This window comes from Acinonyx jubatus, chromosome C1 (assembly GCF_027475565.1).
Source record: "Acinonyx jubatus isolate Ajub_Pintada_27869175 chromosome C1, VMU_Ajub_asm_v1.0, whole genome shotgun sequence".
NCBI lineage: Eukaryota > Metazoa > Chordata > Mammalia > Carnivora > Felidae > Acinonyx > Acinonyx jubatus.
In genome coordinates, this window is record NC_069381.1 from 159,934,670 (window position 1) to 159,953,477 (window position 18,808).

The window sequence follows — 18,808 nt, forward strand, 5'->3', positions numbered from 1 at the left end:
GTTTGTGGGTTCGAGCCCCGCATCAGGCTCTGTGCTGACAGCTTGCTCAGAGCCTGCACCCTGCTTCAGATTCTGTGTCTCCTCTTTCTCTGCCCCTCCCCGGCTCATGCTCTGTCTCTCTCTGTCTCTCAAAAATAAATAAATGTTAAACAAAATTAAAAAAAAAAAAAAAGAAAGAAAACAAGCAACCTGATTTTTTGTAAATGGACCAAAGGCCTTAATAAATACCTCACCAAGAAGACATAGAGATGTCAAATAAGCATATGAAAGATCGATGCTTCACATTAGATGTCATCAAGGAAACTCAAATTAAATTAATAATGGGATACCACTATACAACTACTAGAAAGGCCAAACTCCAGAACACTGACAACACCAAATACTGGTAAGGATGCAGAGCAACAGAAACTCTCATACAGTGCTGCTGAAAATGCAAAATGCTACAACCACTTTTTACAAAGTAAGAAACTTACAAGTTTCTTACAAAAGTAAACATTTAATTCAGCAATTGTGCTCCTTGGCATTTACCCAAAGAAGCTGAAAACTTATGTCCACACAAAAACCTGTACATGGATGTTTACAGCAGTTTTACTCATTTCTGCCAAAACTTGGAAGCAGCCAAGATATCCTTCAGTTGATGAATGGATAAACTATGGTACATCCAGAAATGGAATATTATTCAGCACTAAAAAGAAATGAGCTATTTAAGCCATGAAAAGACATGGGGAACTTCAATGCATATTACTAACTGAAAAGAGCCAATCTGAAAAGGCTTTAAGATTCCAACTATATGACATTCTGGAAAAGGCAAAATTATGGAGACAGTAAAAAGATTAGTGTTTGGGGAGGGTGGGTGAATAGGCAAAGCACAGAGCGTTTTTAGGGCAGTGAAAATATATAGCAGGTACATATCATTTTGCATTTGTCTAAACCCATGGAAGATACAATGCCAAGAGTGTATAATGTGGACTTTGGATGATAATCATGTGTCAATGCAGGTTCATCAATTGCAACAAATGTACCACTTTGGTGGGGAATGTTGATAATCGGAGAGGCTATACACATATGAGGTCAGGGAGTATATGTGAAATCTCTCTGCCTTCCCCTCAATTCTACTGTAAAGCTAAAACTGTTCTAAGGAATATATATATATAGAATATATATAGAGAGAACATATATATATATATATGTAGGCTATACATATACACTATATATAAAGAATATATATACATGTATATAATATATATACAATATATATACAATATATAATATATGTGTGTGTGTGTATATATATATATATATATATATATATATACATACATACATACATATACACACACACACACCCGCAATAATACCCTGGCCCAAGAGGAGCTAATTTACAAAGGCTTAGTGAGGTTAAAAAAAAATGGGGGGGAGAGAGGCAAAACAAATCTAGAAACCAAATCTTCATATCATGGTTTGGTATTCTTTCTACTTCATTAAAAGCAGCCATTAAACATGTGTCCTTATCATTAGGCCTACACACTATATCAAGGGGGAAAAAAACTACCAATTGACAAATAATTCCTGAATGCCTAATAAATTCCTAATACCCAGCCTAAGTGCTAGAAATATAACAATAAACAAGAACAATATAATCCTTACCTTCAAAAAATTTAAGTCCTTTTTTTTAAAAATGTTTATTTATTTGAGAGAGAGACAGAGCATGAGCAGGGGAGGGGCAAAGAGAGAGGGAGACACAGAATCCAAAACTGGCCTCAGGCTCCAGCTGTCAGCAGAGCCTGACATGGGGCTTGAACCGAGGATCCATGAGCTCATGCCCTGAGCCGAAGTCAGACGCTTAACCAACTAAGCCACCCAGGCATCCCAAAATTCAAGTTCTAATAGGCTGAGGCAAAGGGGTATTAAAGAGCTGATTAATTTAAATAATGCATATAAGACACTCGGAATAAATGTCATACAGTAAGTGTTCAATAAAAATCAGCTATTATCAGCTGTAAATATTACCTTTAAATTTCTAAGTAATCAGCCTAATGTATACTAAGAAGAAAATCTTATTTGTCCAGATCTCTAAAAATCAAGACATTCTTTAGATGTTTTGGTACCAAATGACCTTACTTTTGATCAGCAGGTCAGCTTTTAAAGAACTACCCCCCTCCCCAATCTCTCTCTTATAGGCCTATCCAGAGGTAGACATGTCCAGTCAGTTTCCTTATACCGGAATCTGAATCACTGCAGAGGCAGCAGGAGATAAGAAATACCAGAAGTTCAGTTCATATGGCTGAGCTGGACCCATCTCTATCAGCGTTACCCTGGTTCCCATTCTTCCTGAGGTCTGCTCAGCTTGTCCTTCAATTCTATCCTTCCAATAAGTCTCTTTTCTTGCTTAAGACAGCCAGACCTTGTGTAATCTTACAAAAAAACAAAAAACAAAAAACAAAAAAAAAAACCCTGATATAGTTAGATAATGTAAAATCACTCTACAAAAAGGAGTGCTCCCAAACCCAAATGCCAAAAATCAAACTGAACATTATTAAAATGAGAAAACTTCACTATTTGTAAAGCATACCTCAATAAAACCTGGGGGGCAGGGGAGGTAGGATAACAGTGGGATGTGGGTATGTAATTTAAAAGCATAAATAGCACATTTATACTGGATAATAAAATATTTTTAGGTTATTTTCATATACATGGATTACATTATGTTCCAATACTAAAATGTTTACAGAGAAAACACTTCTTAACATGTCTCAGTTTAAAGTAGTCCCATTTAGGGGCGCCTGGGTGGCTCAGTCGGTTAAGCGTCCGACTTCAGCTCAGGTCACGATCTCACGGTCTGCGAGTTCGAGCCCCGCGTCGGGCTCTGGGCTGATGGCTCAGAGCCTGGAGCCTGCTTCCAATTCCGTGTCTCCCTCTTTCTCTGCCCTTCCCCCGTTCATGCTCTGTCTCTGTCTCAAAAATACATAAACGATTAAAAAAATAATTTTTTTAAATAAAGTAGTCCCATTTTTTTAAAGTAGTCCCATTTAAAGCCAAGCTGCACTGACTGCAATGATTTTAAAATAAGATATGTTAATATCTAAAAACTGTATTACCGGTGAAATAAAGCTCACAACATAATGATCATATCTTGCTTTCAAGTTTATTGACAACACCCTACAGTACTTTGCTTAATTATTTGTTTTGCTTACATTTCCACTCTCTATTTAGTCTTACTTTGCAAGCAGCCTATATCACAGCAGGAAACCCCTTCAAAATGCAAACCTCTCCAGCTCCAGGAAAGACTGAAATTAGGACAGCCACACTTGCTCATGTTTTACATTATAAGAATTTAAGAACTGCCTTACTTGGCCATACCATGCTTCATTCAAAAAATCTCTAGCACAGGGGCTCCAAGGAACACGTGAAAGAACTATGGTTGTCCTACTTGCCACCAATCGAAAAGCCTAAAGCACATGCCAAAATATATTCATTCACCTTAATAAACCCATACTGGATCTGAGGGGCGCCTGGATGGTTCAGTCAGTTAAGTTTCTAACTTCGCTTCAGTCATGACCTCATGGTCCATGAGTTCAAGCCCTGCATCAGGCTCTGTGCTGACAGCTCAGAGCTTAGAGCCTGGAGCCTGCTTCCAATTCTGTCTGCCCTTCTCTCTCTGCCCCTCCCCCCTCACACACTGTGTGTGTGTGTGTGTGTGTGTGTGTGTGTGTGTGTGTGTGTCTCACAAATAAACATTAAAAAAAAATTTTTTTTCAAATCCATACTGGATCTGTTACCATTAGTCCACCCTCACCAGTTTTGAGACATTTTATATTTTAAGATTAGTAAAAGGTATTAAAATAGAAGGACAGGGGTGTCGGGGTGGCTCAGTCAGCTGAGGGTTCAACTCTTGATATCGGCCCCAGTCATGATCTCCCAGTTTGTGAGATCCAGCCCCCCATCAGGCTCTGGGCTGTCAGCACAGAGCCTGCTTGGGATTCTCTCTCTCCCTCTCTCTCTCCCCCTCCCCCACTTGCACGCACACTCTCTCTCAAAATAAACATTAAACAAAAATAGGACAAATAATGAAAAAAGTAAACTGAACATCCAGGGGTACCTCAGTAGCTCAGTCGGTTGGGCATCTGACTTTGGCTCAGGTCATGATCCCGGTTCATGGGTTTGAGCCCTGTGGTGGAGTTCTGTGCTGACAGCTCAGAGCCTGGAGTCTGCTTTGGAATCTGTGACTCCCTCTCTCTCTGCCCCTCCCCCACACATGCTCTGTCTCTCAAAAAATAAATAAACCTTAAAAAAAATTCAAATTGCATGTGCACAGGTTATATGATAAACTCCACATATATTTCCTACCGCTGCCTTATTTGCAAATGAATGATTTGTTTCAACTTTAAACACTATAAAACTCAAAGTTTTGCTCCTGTAACTTTCAGATTTAGCCACTTTATAATAGATACCCTTTTATCTAGCAACTTCCAATATTAAACTCAAACCTGTTACCTCTTTCTCCAGTAAAAATTAATCAACTTTATAGTGGGGCTTTTAGAACTACTTCTTAAATTATCCTACTATAATGGCCTCTGGCAGCCAGCCTAGGTAGGTACCTTACATACCAGCAAGCATCAAAATCAAATTTAAACTACTTCAATTCCACTTAAATTCAATACTGAGTGTCTCCCAACAGTGTTTCAAGCAAACAGAGATGATCTAAAACTTGATGTTTCAACTCTCATTGCTTCTTCTTCTAGTGTAGGGAAACAAACATAAGTAATTCAAGTTTGAACACAGTATCTGTATAGAAAGCCAAAAATAAAATACACCCAAATGAAAACCTTGTTTTGCAACATTAATATTCCAGCTTCCCAGCCTCTTTGCAATTTAAGTTTTAATTACCACATAAGTTCCCATTTCTACAACAAGACCCAAAATATTTACAAGATGAACAAGAGTAAAGCCCAACAACATTCACCTACCCAACATTTGGCAATCCAACAATACCAATTTTCAAGGAGGTTCCAAATCTTCCAATGATTGGGGGTGGTTTAATCCCATCACCTCCCTTTTTGGGGGGCATCTGAAATGTCAAAACATATATATAAACAAAATCTTTTACTATCCCCATTAACCAAAAACATTTCATCACACAAAAGATATTACTGAATAACAGATTTAAAATAAAACATACTGTATATACCAATCCAAAACTGACACAGAGCTAAATCCACTTTATTTTTTTAAAAGTATTTTAAAAGTTCTAGAAACAGGTCTGATTCTGATAGTTGTCAAAGCAGTCACTCCTAAGAAGTCCCAGAAAGATTAATCTAAAAATATGTGACACCATAAATCAAAAATAAAATTTAGCTGCCAATCTTCCATCCATATTGTTCACAAAATTCTTTCTTTCTTAACCCGATATAAGGTCACAAGAATGAAAGCATTCAGAAGCAGGAATAGAGAAAAGAGAGTCAAAGAAAATCCATTCTAGTACAACCTGCAACCAAGTCACCTCCCCCCAAACCACTCCTCGTACCTGGAACCCATTCTTTCCCATTTTCCCCACAAGCACCATTTTCACACGGATGAGCACACACCAGTATCAGAGTCTTGGCGACCACGTCTCTCCCACCTTTGGCACTGTAGATACGACTCAAGGGTCCTCATAAGCAACCTCCAGAATCTACGCTTTGGTTATTTCTAGTTCTAAATAATCCACTAACTCTTTTTATTTACAAACTGAAACTTTCTAGGTTCCTGCTAATCTGGCTCCAAGTTCCTCCGTGCAGAATTAATCCCACTTTACTACTGCAAGCTGAACTCATGAGGACTACTAACCTCACGTTCTACAAACTAGGAACTAAAACTGTCCCTGTCTTCTGGAGCCTGCTGAACCTCCAGCGGCCACACTGACGCCCTGCTCACAAGTGGTATTCCATCCAGCCTCTTGATCTCTGACCCCTAGGGCCAGGGACCTCCCGTCTCAGGGTCTTAACTCACACCTGTTCCCAGCTTCAAAGCCCAGGCCTCTGCAAGAGCAGAGCCTCTCCAGTCCTCTGGCCTCCTACCGAGGGGTGGCCGGCAGCCCAGCCAAAGCGGGCCTCCACCCAACATCTACCCCCGTGGACTGGGCCACTGGCCATCCAGCCTCTCAAGAAGGCTTTCCCCAGTGTGCCGGGCGGAGGCGTGGGCCGCTCTCGGGACGCGCGGCCTAGTCCAAGAGCGCCTCATTCATCCACACACCACACGTTTCCCGCTGCCCTCGCCCATCCCGGCCACCCGGCCACCCGGCCCTGGCCTCACACCGGCCTCAGGGCCACGAGCTGGGGCGCCGAAGACTCGGCGGAGGGGGCACCCGCGGGCTCGCTGAGGGACTCACCGTGCTCGGGGCGGGCGATGACACGGGGTCCCAGCGGCAGGGTAGACGGGTACTGCCGGCAGCGAGAGGAGGGGAGGAAGGAGGAGAAAGCGCAGGCCCGGCCCCTCCGCCGAGCAGCACGCACGACGGCGGTAGCGGCTGTAGCAGCAGCGGCGGCGGCGGCGGCGGCGGCGGCGGAACGGGCGGGCCGGGCGCCGGGCGGCACCTGCGCGCAGATCGCGCGCCCCGCCCCGCCCCTCGCTCCTGCCCACCCGGTCCATTGGCCCGACGAGCCGGGAGGCGGGAGCAGGGTGGGAGGAGTCGCCAGGCGCCTGAGCAGGCGGGAGGAGGAGCCGGAGCTGGAGCCCGTCTGACTGTCTCCCCAACTCATCCCCCCCCTCCTGTTCCGCTGGCCCCGGGAGCGCGCGTCTTCCGCCCTCTCAGCACGTGGGGTTCCTGGGACCCAGGTCTCTGCTTCCCTCCCGGAGCGCGCCCGGCGTTGCCACACACGCTCATTCGTTGGCCTGCAGCCGCACATTTCACCCGCTGGACCTCGAAGCGCCCTCGGCCAGACCGCCCGCCCCGAGACGGGTTTCACGAGGTCTGGCGAACAGCCGTGCCAAACCTGCGGACCTCCTGGCTGCTAAACGAGTCCTCCGGGGCAAGACCCCAGCTTGCCATCGTTTTCTTATAACTTTCTTGAGTCAACCCAAATGGTGAGAAGCTGTGAAATAAACCTAAAGGGGGAAAAAAAGGGGGGGGCCAAGGGAAGCTTGTGATCTAAGGACTCCTTCATCACTTTATTGTCCAGGCGTTTTACAGGCACTGGATCAAAGAATGCATTTAATAGAGCCAGTTTCCCCTACTTTTCCTCTGGATGGTTATGAGCAAGGGGCTTTGGAATTTGGGAAACAGGTTCCCATCTGGATTCCACTACTTGTGACCCTGGACAAAGTAACCTCTCTGAGCTTTAATTTCCTCTTTGATAAAAGTGAGACTATTGAGACCCACCTTAGGAGGTTATTATGAGGATAAAACGAGATATGTGTAAAGCTTACAACAACAGTACCTGGCACATACAGGAAGGGCTCATAAGTAGTCCATAAAGGGTATTGTTAATATTAGGGTTTCATCCGATCTCACGCACACATACTACACCATGAGCTCCATCTGTAGAAGGAATTCCGTCTGTAAACTTTGAAGTATTTGTTGCAATGAATGTAATACCTTTCCTAAAATTGTGACCCTAGAAGCTTCTTTCAAGGAGACTAGTTCATGGGGCGCCTGGCTGGCTCAGTGGTAGAGCACGTGACTCTTGAATTGGGGCTGGGGGCGGTTGTAAGTTGGAGCCCCTTGTAGAGACTACTGAAAAATAAAAAAGCAAAGATATTCATAATAAAGGGAAAAAATATGAACTGGTTGCTATCCCCATTTTATAGATGAGGGAACAGTATCAGAAAGGCAATGTAATTTGGATGTCACACAACTAGTAAATGACAGAGGCCAGATTTCAGACCCAATCTAACTGAAAGATTTGTTCCCTTTAAGCCAAGTTTTTTTCTAATATAAACTCCTTATAAGCAACAACTGAGCCATTATTTATCATAAAATTGCATTACGGTTTTTTTAATCTTTTTTAAGTTTATTTATTTATTTTGAGAGAGAACAAGTGGGGTAGGGGCACAGAGAGAGGGGGACAGAGGATCCAAAGCAAGCTTTGTGCTTACAGCAGAGAGCTGATGGCAGGGCTCGAACTCACAAACCATGAGAGCATGACCTGAGCCAAAGTCAGACATTTAATTCACAGAGCCACCCAGGAACCCCAGCATTAAGGTTTTTCATAGCCCTATGAAAATGATCTACTGAGGTAGGTTAAAAAGCTGCTTCTGTAAATTTGGAATTCTCAAAGACACAGGCAACTTGATTTGATTTTTTTAATATCATTCATAAACATGCACTGTTTATATTCTCTCAATCTAGCTCCTTTGTTGCCAGGACCATGCATTTTTTAATTTTTTTTTTTAACGTTTATTCATTTTTGAGAGACAGAGCATGAGCAGGGGAGGGGCAAAGAGAGAAGGAGATACAGAACCTGAAGCAGGCTCCTGGCCCTGAGCTGTCAGCACAGAGCCCAATGCAGGGCTCGAACCCACAAACCATGAGATCATGACCTGAGCCGAAATCAGACGCTTAACTGACTGAGCTACCCAGGTGCCCCTGAAGCATACATTTATAAAACAGGGATCTGAGTACACTCTAGCTATGAAACAGAGGGGAGCTAACTAGCCCACATTTTGTACCCACCATCAGTATAAAATTATGACTAGTCCTAGCAGAGTAATTCCTAATTATTTACTGCTGTTTTAGTGGTGAGGTTCTATAGTTGGTTTTCACACTGCTGCTTATGGAAACAGAGAGGAACCATTACTTAAAAAGCTGAAAAATCCCAGAGAGCCTGCTCTGCCCAGCAACCAGCCACTCCACTACTAATTGAAAGTGTTCCCCAGTCGTGAAGTAGTAGAATCATCTTCAACTTATCACTGTCTTTGAGCCAAATATAGCTACTTTTTCAATCTCAGTATCTTTCACATCTACCCATTCCCTTCAATTCACACTATCAAGTCCTTGAGTCAATCATCTGTTTTTTCTATTTGCAGTTACATCTTTCTTGCTTGCACTTTTGACCACCTTTAAAGTGTCTTGACAAAGCAGGTCACACAGATCTCAGTGAGCTAAGCAGACTTTCAGGAGAGGCCATTTGCTACTGCTGAGTTACCTGATAACAGGACTCCATTTCCAACTCAGTCACTGGGGGCCAATTCATATTAACAAGATAGAGAATCTCACAGGCCCAGTTTAGGTAAAGTTCTAGCAAGGGCCCAGTCAGCCTTGGCCAAGTAGGTAGAGGTCATATAGTGGAAACAGCCCTATGAATGACCTTTACTACTAAAACAGGCAGTTCTCAGGAAAGATCCTCACAGGCTATCTACTATTCCACATGACAAATGAAGACTCAGTGAGACAAACAGGATAATAACTTTAGGGGGGAAGGGAACCACTTGCAAAAAAGAAAGTACCCCAGGGAATGGGAGAATTGGGGAGGTTTTGGTCAAAGGGTACAAACTTGCAGTTAGAAGATAAGTTCTGGGGATCTAATGCACAGCCTTGTGATTATAGTTAATACCATATTATATACTTGAAAGTTACTAAAAGACCAGATCTTAAATATTCTCATAAAAAAGAAATGATAATTGTGTGAGGTGATGGAAGTGTTAGCTAGGGCTGTGGTAGTAATCATATTATATTTGTATATCAAATCAACACTTTGTACACCTTAAACTTAAATAGTTATATGTCAACTATGTCTCAATTTTTTAAGGTACGCTATCCAGTTATTAAGTAGCATTCTTTCTCTGTTACCTACATCACATTTTTCTCTCTACATTAAACTTCTATCATATATCCAGTGTCCAGAAAATAGTCCCCATATATTTAGAATATCCTATTCTTCACTTTTTGTTGTTCATATAAAATTATTTTCTTGTTTTTTTTAATTTTTTTTTTTTTTTTTTTTTTAGCGTTTATTTATTTTTGAGACAGAGAGAGACAAAGCATAAACAGGGGAGGGTCAGAGAGAGGGAGACACAGAATCTGAAACAGGCTCCAGGCTCTGAGCTGTCAGCACAGAGCCCGACGTGGGGCTCAAACTCACGGACCGGGAGATCATGACCTGGGCCGAAGTCGGCCGCTTAACCGAATGAGCCACCCAGGCGCCCCAGTAAAATTGTTTTCTTAAATACCTACCCCATGCCACTGCTCTAGGCTTTGAAACAGTGAAGAACAAAATAAATATGCTCTTTGCCCTCAAGGAGCTTGCAATCTGTTAGATAAACAAGTCATTATACAAATAACTATATAAGAACCTGGTAAAAAATCTATAGGATGCCTAGGTAACTTGTATTACAATTTGAAGATGTGTAATAACCCACCTTGATTGTCCTTACTTTCAGGACTTCTTATGAACCAGGCAGTGCTTAATCATCCCCTTTCTCTGTTTCATGAAAAACAGTACACACACTGCAAGGCATCAGCAAAGAAGGTTTTTAGTTTTCATTCTTCCACTTAACAGAGCATGATTTTGAATTTTTGCAACTGGACCGTAAGTTACCTGTGAAGCAAAACTTATGTTTAATCAACTGTTCTCTCTTCTGGAATTACTCGTAGTATTTAAAAGAATGCTGACTAATTAAACAGTCCAGGGTGCCTGGCTGACTCAATCAGAAGAACATGTGACTCTTGATCTCAGGACCGTGAGTTGCAACCCCATGTTGGGTGTAGGTGATTACTTAAATAAATAAAACTTTAAAACAAATACATAGGGGCGCCTGGGTGGTTCAGTCGGTTGAGCGTCCGACTTCGGCTCAGGTCATGATCTCACGGTCTGTGAGTTCGAGCCCCATGTCGGGCTCTGTGCTGACAGCTCAGGGCCTGGAGCCTGCTTCCATTTCTGTGTCTCCCTCTCTCTCTGCCCCTCCCCCACTTTCACTCTGTCTCTCAAAAATGAATACATGTTTTAAAAAATTAAAAATAGGGGCGCCTGGGTGGCGCAGTCAGTTAAGCGTCCGACTTCAGCCAGGTCACGATCTCGCGGTCCGGGAGTTCGAGCCCCGCGTCGGGCTCTGGGCTGATGGCTCAGAGCCTGGAGCCTGTTTCTGATTCTGTGTCTCCCTCTCTCTCTGCCCCTCCCCCGTTCATGCTCTGTCTCTTTCTGTCCCAAAAATAAATAAACGTTGAAAAAAAAAATTTAAAAAAAAATTTAAAAATAAATAAATGAAATGAAATTTTAAAATAAAATAAATAAATAAATAGATATAGAATCCAGTTATCATCCCAGAACCTACTAGAGTTTTGTCATCTGATCTCTATCATAATCCAAAGATGAAGATTTAGGGATTCTTGAAAGAAAATTTGCATACTGTTTTCCCAGAGGCAACATAAAAAGGCATATGCCAATCTAAAAAAATGTATATATTACTAATGTACTTACTTAGGATGCTTTTAGTTACAAGTTACAGAAATTCTGATTCAGTGGCAATTTATACTGTGTAACAAAGTCCAGAGAGAACTTCAGGATTAACAGATTCTGTAGCTCAATACTATATTCCAGGCTCTTGGTTCTTTCCGTATCAAGGCTGCCTTCTCCGGGCTTCCTCGGTTGTCATCCCCAGGCTAAAGAAGAAGACTGCTATAGCAATTCCAGGCAACACACCCAGAAATGACTATATTTGGGAGCGGGGGAGAAAGCATCTCTTCTAACAGCCCTGTCTTAGAAGAAAGGAAACAGGGGCACCTGGGTGGCTCAGTCAGTTAGTTGGGCATCCAACTCTTGATCTCGGCTCAGGTTGTGATCTCACAGTTTGTTAGATGGAGCCCCACACCAGGTTCTACAGTGACCTCGAGGAGCCTACTCAGGATTCTCTCTCTCCCTCTCTCTCTCTCTCTCTGCCCCTCCCCTGCTGGAGGGCTCTCTAGCTTTCTCCCTCTTGCTCACTCTCACTCTCTTTCTCCCCCATACCCCCTCTCTACTCCTCCCGTGCTCGTGCGTTCTCTCTCACAACAAATAAATTTTTTTGAAAAAAGAAACATGTCAGAAACCCTCCAGCAGTCTTCTTTCACTGGGCAAAATTGGGGTTTATGCCTATACCTGAACCAAACACTTGCAGAGGAAATGCAGTTACCCTTAGACCATCCATTCAGCCCACCCTAGGCATTAGAAGAGAGATCAACTTCCTCAGACATATGGCTATGTGGGAGATGGATAGGTATCTGAGCAAAACCATGGTTGTATAAGAAAAGAACACCAGTGGGGCGCCTGGGTGGCTCAGTAAGTTAAGCGTCCAACTTCAGCTCAGGTCACGATCTCACAGTCCGTGAGTTCAAGCCCCGCGTCGGGCTCTGGGCTGATGGCTCAGAGCCTGGAGCCTGCTTCTGATTCTGTGTCTCCCTCTCTCTCTGCCCCTCCCCTGTTCATGCTCTGTCTCTCTCTGTCTCAAAAATAAATAAACGTTAAAAAAAAAAATTTTTTTTTTTAAAAAAGAAAAGAACACCAGTTATGTCCACTATACTTCCTGAGCCGTTTTTTCAACGTAACAGTTTGAGCACTGTCTGATAATTCTGAAAGAAGTCAGTGGCATTGGTAGTCACCCAATCTAATGTACATAACTCTAATAAATGTTGTTACACCTAGTTCACTAAGAAAGCACCGAAGAAAACTGATCATTTTCTAGTAATACGTAATGGTCTTATAAAATGAGAGCTTATGAAAATACTATTTTTATTAACCTTTACAAGACACTTAATGTTCTAGTCATGGAAAGGGAAGATTACTTACCGAAGGGTGTCATAAGAGTTTCATCAATTGAACTGGAAATTGGGGGATGTTGCACATAGGCCTAGGTTACCGAACTTACAGCCTCTCCTACTAACTAACACGAGCTCTGCATAATATTTTCCCTTCATTACAGTTTTGAACTTGTGTTGTTCATTTCAAAGAATAGGGTACTAGTCAGGATAAGCTGGATTATAGTAACAGACAACTCCAAAATTAGAGTCTTAACAGAATAGAAGTATTTCTCTTAGACGAAGTCTCCTGGAGATCCACTAAATGGCCCATGAGTTGTCATGGCACTTCTAGGCTGCTCAGTCTCTAAATCCTTCCAATATCAAAGTGACATTTCTTGGCCAATGTAAGGCACGTGGCCACATCCAATATCAAGGGGCAGGGAATCCTTGTACCCCAAAGTAGAAAAAATTAGATATTGATGAAGAGTGATAATGCCCAACAATATTCACAAGTAGATGTTTTTTCAATATCATTACCTTTCCTTTTTTTTTTTTAAGTTTATTTATTTTGAGAGAGAGAGAGAGAGAGAGAGAGCGCGCGTGTGCGTGCATGTGAGGTGGGGAGAGGCAGAGAAAAAGGGAAAGAGAGAGAATCTGAAGCTGGCTCCACACTGTCAGTCCAGAGCCCGGCTTGGGGCTCGAACTCAGGAACCGTGACATGATGACCCAAGCCTAAATCAAGACTTGGACACTTAACTGACTGAGCCAACCTAGGCACCCCATTCACAAGTAGATTCTATGAAGAGCATTCTTTCCAAATCACTTTGTTCTTATCAATATATGAAATACTGCAACCAAAGCTGCCCTTCTTTCTAAGATGATTCTTAGAAAAAAGTCATGACTGATGTCACTTTGGTGGTGCCTACTCATCCCACAGCCCCCTCATTTTAAGAAAAATCCATTCTCCTCTCCCTACAGAGGGGTGGGCCTAAGTCTTCCTGTGTGTATCACATGAACCCTCCGGCCACGGTAGACTGGACTAGGACTGATTAAAACCAGACCCAAGCTGGGCAATCAAGATTCTCTTGAGAAGTTGGACGTAGGACATAGCAATAAATACTGTTGACTGCTTGAAGAACACAGAGTCAGGGCCATGTCAGACACTTTCTCGACAGGTACAGACAAAGCTCCTCAAAAGAAAGGAAAATAAGACAGGGAAGGCAGGAAAAGGGGGAGGTAATCAACCATGTTGTCCTTCGATCACAAGTGCTGACTTTCTAGTTCAAGTCTAGTCCTCCTAAAGCCCTGATGTTTTTGGACGTTGGACTGTATGAGATAACCCTGTGTTCTACCAAGACCTCTGGTTTTCTGTTCACATTGGTTTGCAAGGTGTTTCTATTTCTTACAGCCAAACAATGGTTGTAGTAACCAAAGCAAAGAACTTACACAGTCTTGAAAACTTTTAATGTACGTTAGGGGCACAGTGATCCAATATGCCTCTTGCCTGTAGTTTTAAATTACAAGGCATTATTTCCCGGGGTGTGTTCTGTAGAACAGTGATCCTCCAAGCTGCTCTATGGAACAAGGGATCTAGGATCAGGTAAGCTTAGGGAGTGCTGCATACGACATCCCCCTTTTGGAGACTTATACATTAGTATATTTAAGGTTCTGAGAAGTTCTGCTGTAAAGAGACCTATTAAGTCTCTTTAACCCAGCATTACCAGATGTGTACATACTTTTCCTTATAATACACATTAACATCCCTCAGAACATGTGCTCTATAGGGTCGCAACCCTTCAAAAGTTGCTATTACAATGATTCAGGGAAAGTACTTTTTGGCTGGAGTAAAAATCTGTTGAACATTGTCTTCCCTTGCTTTTTTAACTACCAAATGACAAAAAAGATTCTTTAACAAGGAAAAAAAGTGAGCACCAACCCTAAGAAAAGCATTGCTCCCGCAAGATGTCTCACTACCAAGTTGAAATTTAGAATCACAATGAAGAGTTTTGTGCTTCATCTTACTCTGCATGAGAATACGCCTTTTTTTTTTATTTTTTTTTCAACGTTTATTTATTTTTGGGACAGAGAGAGACAGAGCATGAACGGGGGAGGGGCAGAGAGAGAGGGAGACACAGAATCAGAAACAGGCTCCAGGCTCTGAGCCATCAGCCCAAAGCCTGATGCGGGGCTCGAACTCCCGGACCGCGAGATCGTGACCTGGCTGAAGTCGGACGCTTAACCGACTGCGCCACCCAGGCGCCCCGAGAATATGCCTTTTTAAGAGGAGTTAATAGATCTCCAAAGAGGGGGATGAAATTTGGAGGCTTTCTTGAGTGACTCAAGAAAATTCTTGAGGAATCTCCCTCTAGAAACTACCTTTGGGATATCCTGACGGCTGATAGGAGACCCCCTGAATAGGCTAGCCACTGCTCTCCTGCTCAGCGCTTTGACTTCCTGGCCAACTGAAGCAATAAATAATAGCTCAGGTTCTTGCTCCTTTAAAGTAGAGCTAGATTAAAATGACCTAAGTATCAAGGGAAGAAGCACTACTCACGATCATCTTCAAGATCAAATGATTTCTACTGCTTCTGTTTGTCTTCAGAGGTTTTTAGGTTGAGAGAATGAAATGCTTATCAAACCCCTCTTGTGTGCCAGATACTGTGCCAGCCATTTTACGTTTGGGACCCATTTTACCAACTCTAGAAGTATATACTGCTACGCCTCTTTTACAGCCAAGGACATCAAGTCTGTAAAAGGTTAGGCAATTTTATTACAGTCTCATTGTTAGTGACTATTAGGCTATATAAAACCAATTCCATCTGACTCCAGAGTTCTTGTGCTTTGTATTTAAATATGCTTGCCCCACAACATTCAAATATGTTTTTCACATGGTAAATGATGCAGTCTAACACTACAGATAAAAACACGTGTGTGTATGTGTGTGTATCAGATAACATATTCAGTATATCAGTGGGCTTTGGTATTCAAGGACAAACAAGACCCTGGAAACATTAAGGCTTCAGTATTCATGACATGACCAGGGTTATCTAAATTGAGGCAATGATTAAGATGTTGTGTCAGGGAACAGTTTATTCAGGGAATGCTAGATGAATTGCTCTGAAATCACTGTGCAACTATTAAACGATGCATGTAAGTAGGACGATGAAGTCCCAGAACTGTGTTTCTTCTCGTTTCTACTGTCTTTTAACCACGCTTCGCATTACAGCTTGAAGAAAAGTATTTTCTAACGATGCTTCTAGAGTAAACAAAGGACACTGCCTGACACACTACCAAGACGACCACTCTAAAACAAATGAACTTAAGTACATATCAAAGTTGGTGGTGATAAAACCACACAAAAGAACTATTTTAAGGTTCTTTTTAGAACACAAGACTTTGACTACATTTATTCCTAGAAAGTCAAATTTTAAATGTCATTTGATAGCCTAAGGAGTAGTAAAACATTTTTGTTGATTTCACTTTTGAAATTATTTTATGGGTATTATAGAGTAAATAATTATGTTAATGTTTTTGGATCCCAAACTTTCCATGTAGGAGTTGCATCATATAGAAAAGCAAAAAAGTGGGGTACCTGGGTGGCTCAGTCAGTTAAGTGTCCGACTTCGGCTCAGGTCATGATCTCACAGTTTATGGGTTCAAGCCCACATCAGGCTCTGTGCTGAAGGCTCATAGCCTGGAGCCTGCTTCGGATTCTGTATGTGTGTCTCTCTCTCCACCCCTCCCCTGTTCACGCCATCTCTCTCTCAAAAATAAACACTTTAAAAAATAAAAATAAAAAATAAACAGTTAAAAATTTGTTAAAAAAATAAATCATCATACTCTTATAAAAAAAAAAAAGTAAAGCAAAGAAGTAAAAGCGCTATAATTTTTTATTTCCTGAAAGAAATGTCTGAAAGAGCCTAGAAACCATGACAACCCAGTAGCAATAAACAGCCTTAGCACCCAGATTTCACCATATTTAGGATAGCTGATCCCAGGTCTGAAACAGAAATGTACAAAATGAGCCTGGGATGTCATCTACTTGAAGGCAGGAAATTATCAAAGACTGTTGGGGTCATAGCAAAATGATACAAAAGTCAGCTTCCTCTGGGGCTTCCTCTGGCCAAATACAGACCAATTTAAACATCCAACAGGAAAAATGACTGCACCTGACTAAGACACATGGAATATATAAAATCCATGAGTTCACAGAGTTAGGAAAAAGAAAACTCATCACCTAGTTAATTAAATACACAAGTCACTGGTCACCATTAGAAGTAGGGCAGTGTAGGGGCACCTGGGTGGCTCAGTCGGTTAAGCGTCTGACTTCACCTCAGGTCATGGTCTCACAGTTCGTGAGTTCGAGCCCCGCATCAGGCTCTGTGCCGAATGCTCAGCCTGGTGCCTGCTTCCAATTTGTGTCTTCTCTCTCTCTGCCCCTCCCCTGCTCACACTCTATCTCTCTCTCTCAAAAAATAAACAGAAAACAGTATGGAGGTTCCTCAAAAAACTAAAAATAGAACTACCCTACGACCCAGAAATTGCACTACTAGGCATTTATCCACGGGATACAGGTGTGCTGTTTCGAAGGGACACAGGCACCCCCATGTTTATAGCAGCACTATCAACAATAGCCAAAGTATGGAAAGAGCCCAAATGTCCATCAATGGATGAATGGATAAAGAAGATGTGGTGTATATATATACAACGGAGTATTACTCGGCAATCAAAAAGAATGAAATCTTGACATTTGCAACTACATGGATGGAACTGGAGGGTATTATGCTAAGTGAAATTAGTCAGTCAGAGAAAAACAAAAATCATATGATTTCACTCATATGAGGACTTTAAGAGACAAAACAGATGAACATAGGGAAGGGAAACAAAAATAATATAAAAACAGGGAGGGTGACAAAACAGAAGAGACTCATAAAGATGGAGAACAAACTGAAGGTTGCTGGAGGGGTTGTGGGAGGGAGGATGGACTAAATGGGTAAGGGGCATTAGGAATCTACTCCTGAAATCACTGTTTCACTATATGCTAACTAATTTGGATGTAAATTTTAAAAAATAAAATTTAAAAAAAAAAGAATTAGGGTAGTGTGTTAGTTTGCTAAGGCAGCCATTACTGAGTACCCCAAATTGGGGGGCTTAAACAACAGAATTTAATCACAATTCTAGAAGCTAGAAATCCAAGATCAAGGTGTTGGCAAGGTTGATTTCTTCTGAGGCCTCTCTCCTTGGCGTGGAGTTGACCACCTCCTCCCAGTGTCCTCACATGATCTTCCCTCCGTGCATGTCTGTGTCTAACTTTCTTCTTATAAGTACACTGGTCATATTGATTAGGGCCTATTCTAATGAGCTCATTTTAACTTAAGTACCTCTTTAAAGGCCTTATCTCCAAATACAGATACCGGAGGTTAGGACTTCAACATAGGATTTGAGAGGGCAGGGGACACAATTTAGTTATGACAGGCACCAAGTCCTCACTTTGAAAATTAGAAATTCATGGAAAAGAAAAGAGAATTTATCTTGCCTGTTCCATACAAACTGTATTGTAGAACCACTAAATAGCCCTACTTGAAGAGAGAAATCAAGTTAGTAAACGTAAGAGGAATGATAGAATTAGAAAACCACTATTTTGTGGTTTAGGCAGTGCTCATCAATGGATGATAAAACTATTTAGGAGAAAAGTTGATAGTTCACATTACAACTTAAACATGAAACAGTTACCGCCAGTCAATTTAGCATCTCTAAAAGTAAGACAACCAGGCATTATACAACTCCTGACGTGGTGCAATATAACTTATACCACATTGCCTATGAGATATTCTTGCTAAGCAAATTAAAAGCGAGTCTAAGAGAACCTCAGTTTTAACTTCCAAATAGCATGAACTACAATGGAGAGGAAGACAAGTTCAATTACACTACAAGGAAGCAATTATTCGAATCCAGAATGTAGGACATTCTACAGTATAACTGATCTGATTTTGTCAAGTCAATGGCATGAGAAAATAATAAAGGGAGAGAACACTGTTCTAGATGAAAAGATTTAAGAGTCATGGGGCACCTGGGTGGCTCAGTCAGTTAAGCATCTGACTTTGGTTCAGGTCATTATCT

The 18,808-nt window shown here is 41.8% G+C and overlaps 1 protein-coding gene across 1 annotated transcript in view; it reads right to left on the reverse strand.

The window, feature by feature from the left end:
• OLA1 (Obg like ATPase 1) overlaps nt 1–6,558 on the reverse strand; it is a 170,168-nt gene extending 163,610 nt beyond the window's left edge. The window contains exons 1-2 of the mRNA XM_027055467.2: nt 6,368–6,558; nt 4,968–5,068 (exon numbers count right to left, since the gene is read on the reverse strand). Of these exons, the coding sequence (XP_026911268.1) occupies nt 4,968–5,068 (101 nt within the window). The 5' untranslated portion in view covers nt 6,368–6,558. The remainder of the gene's footprint in view (nt 1–4,967; nt 5,069–6,367) is intronic.
• Nucleotides 6,559–18,808: the final 12,250 nt, after the last annotated feature.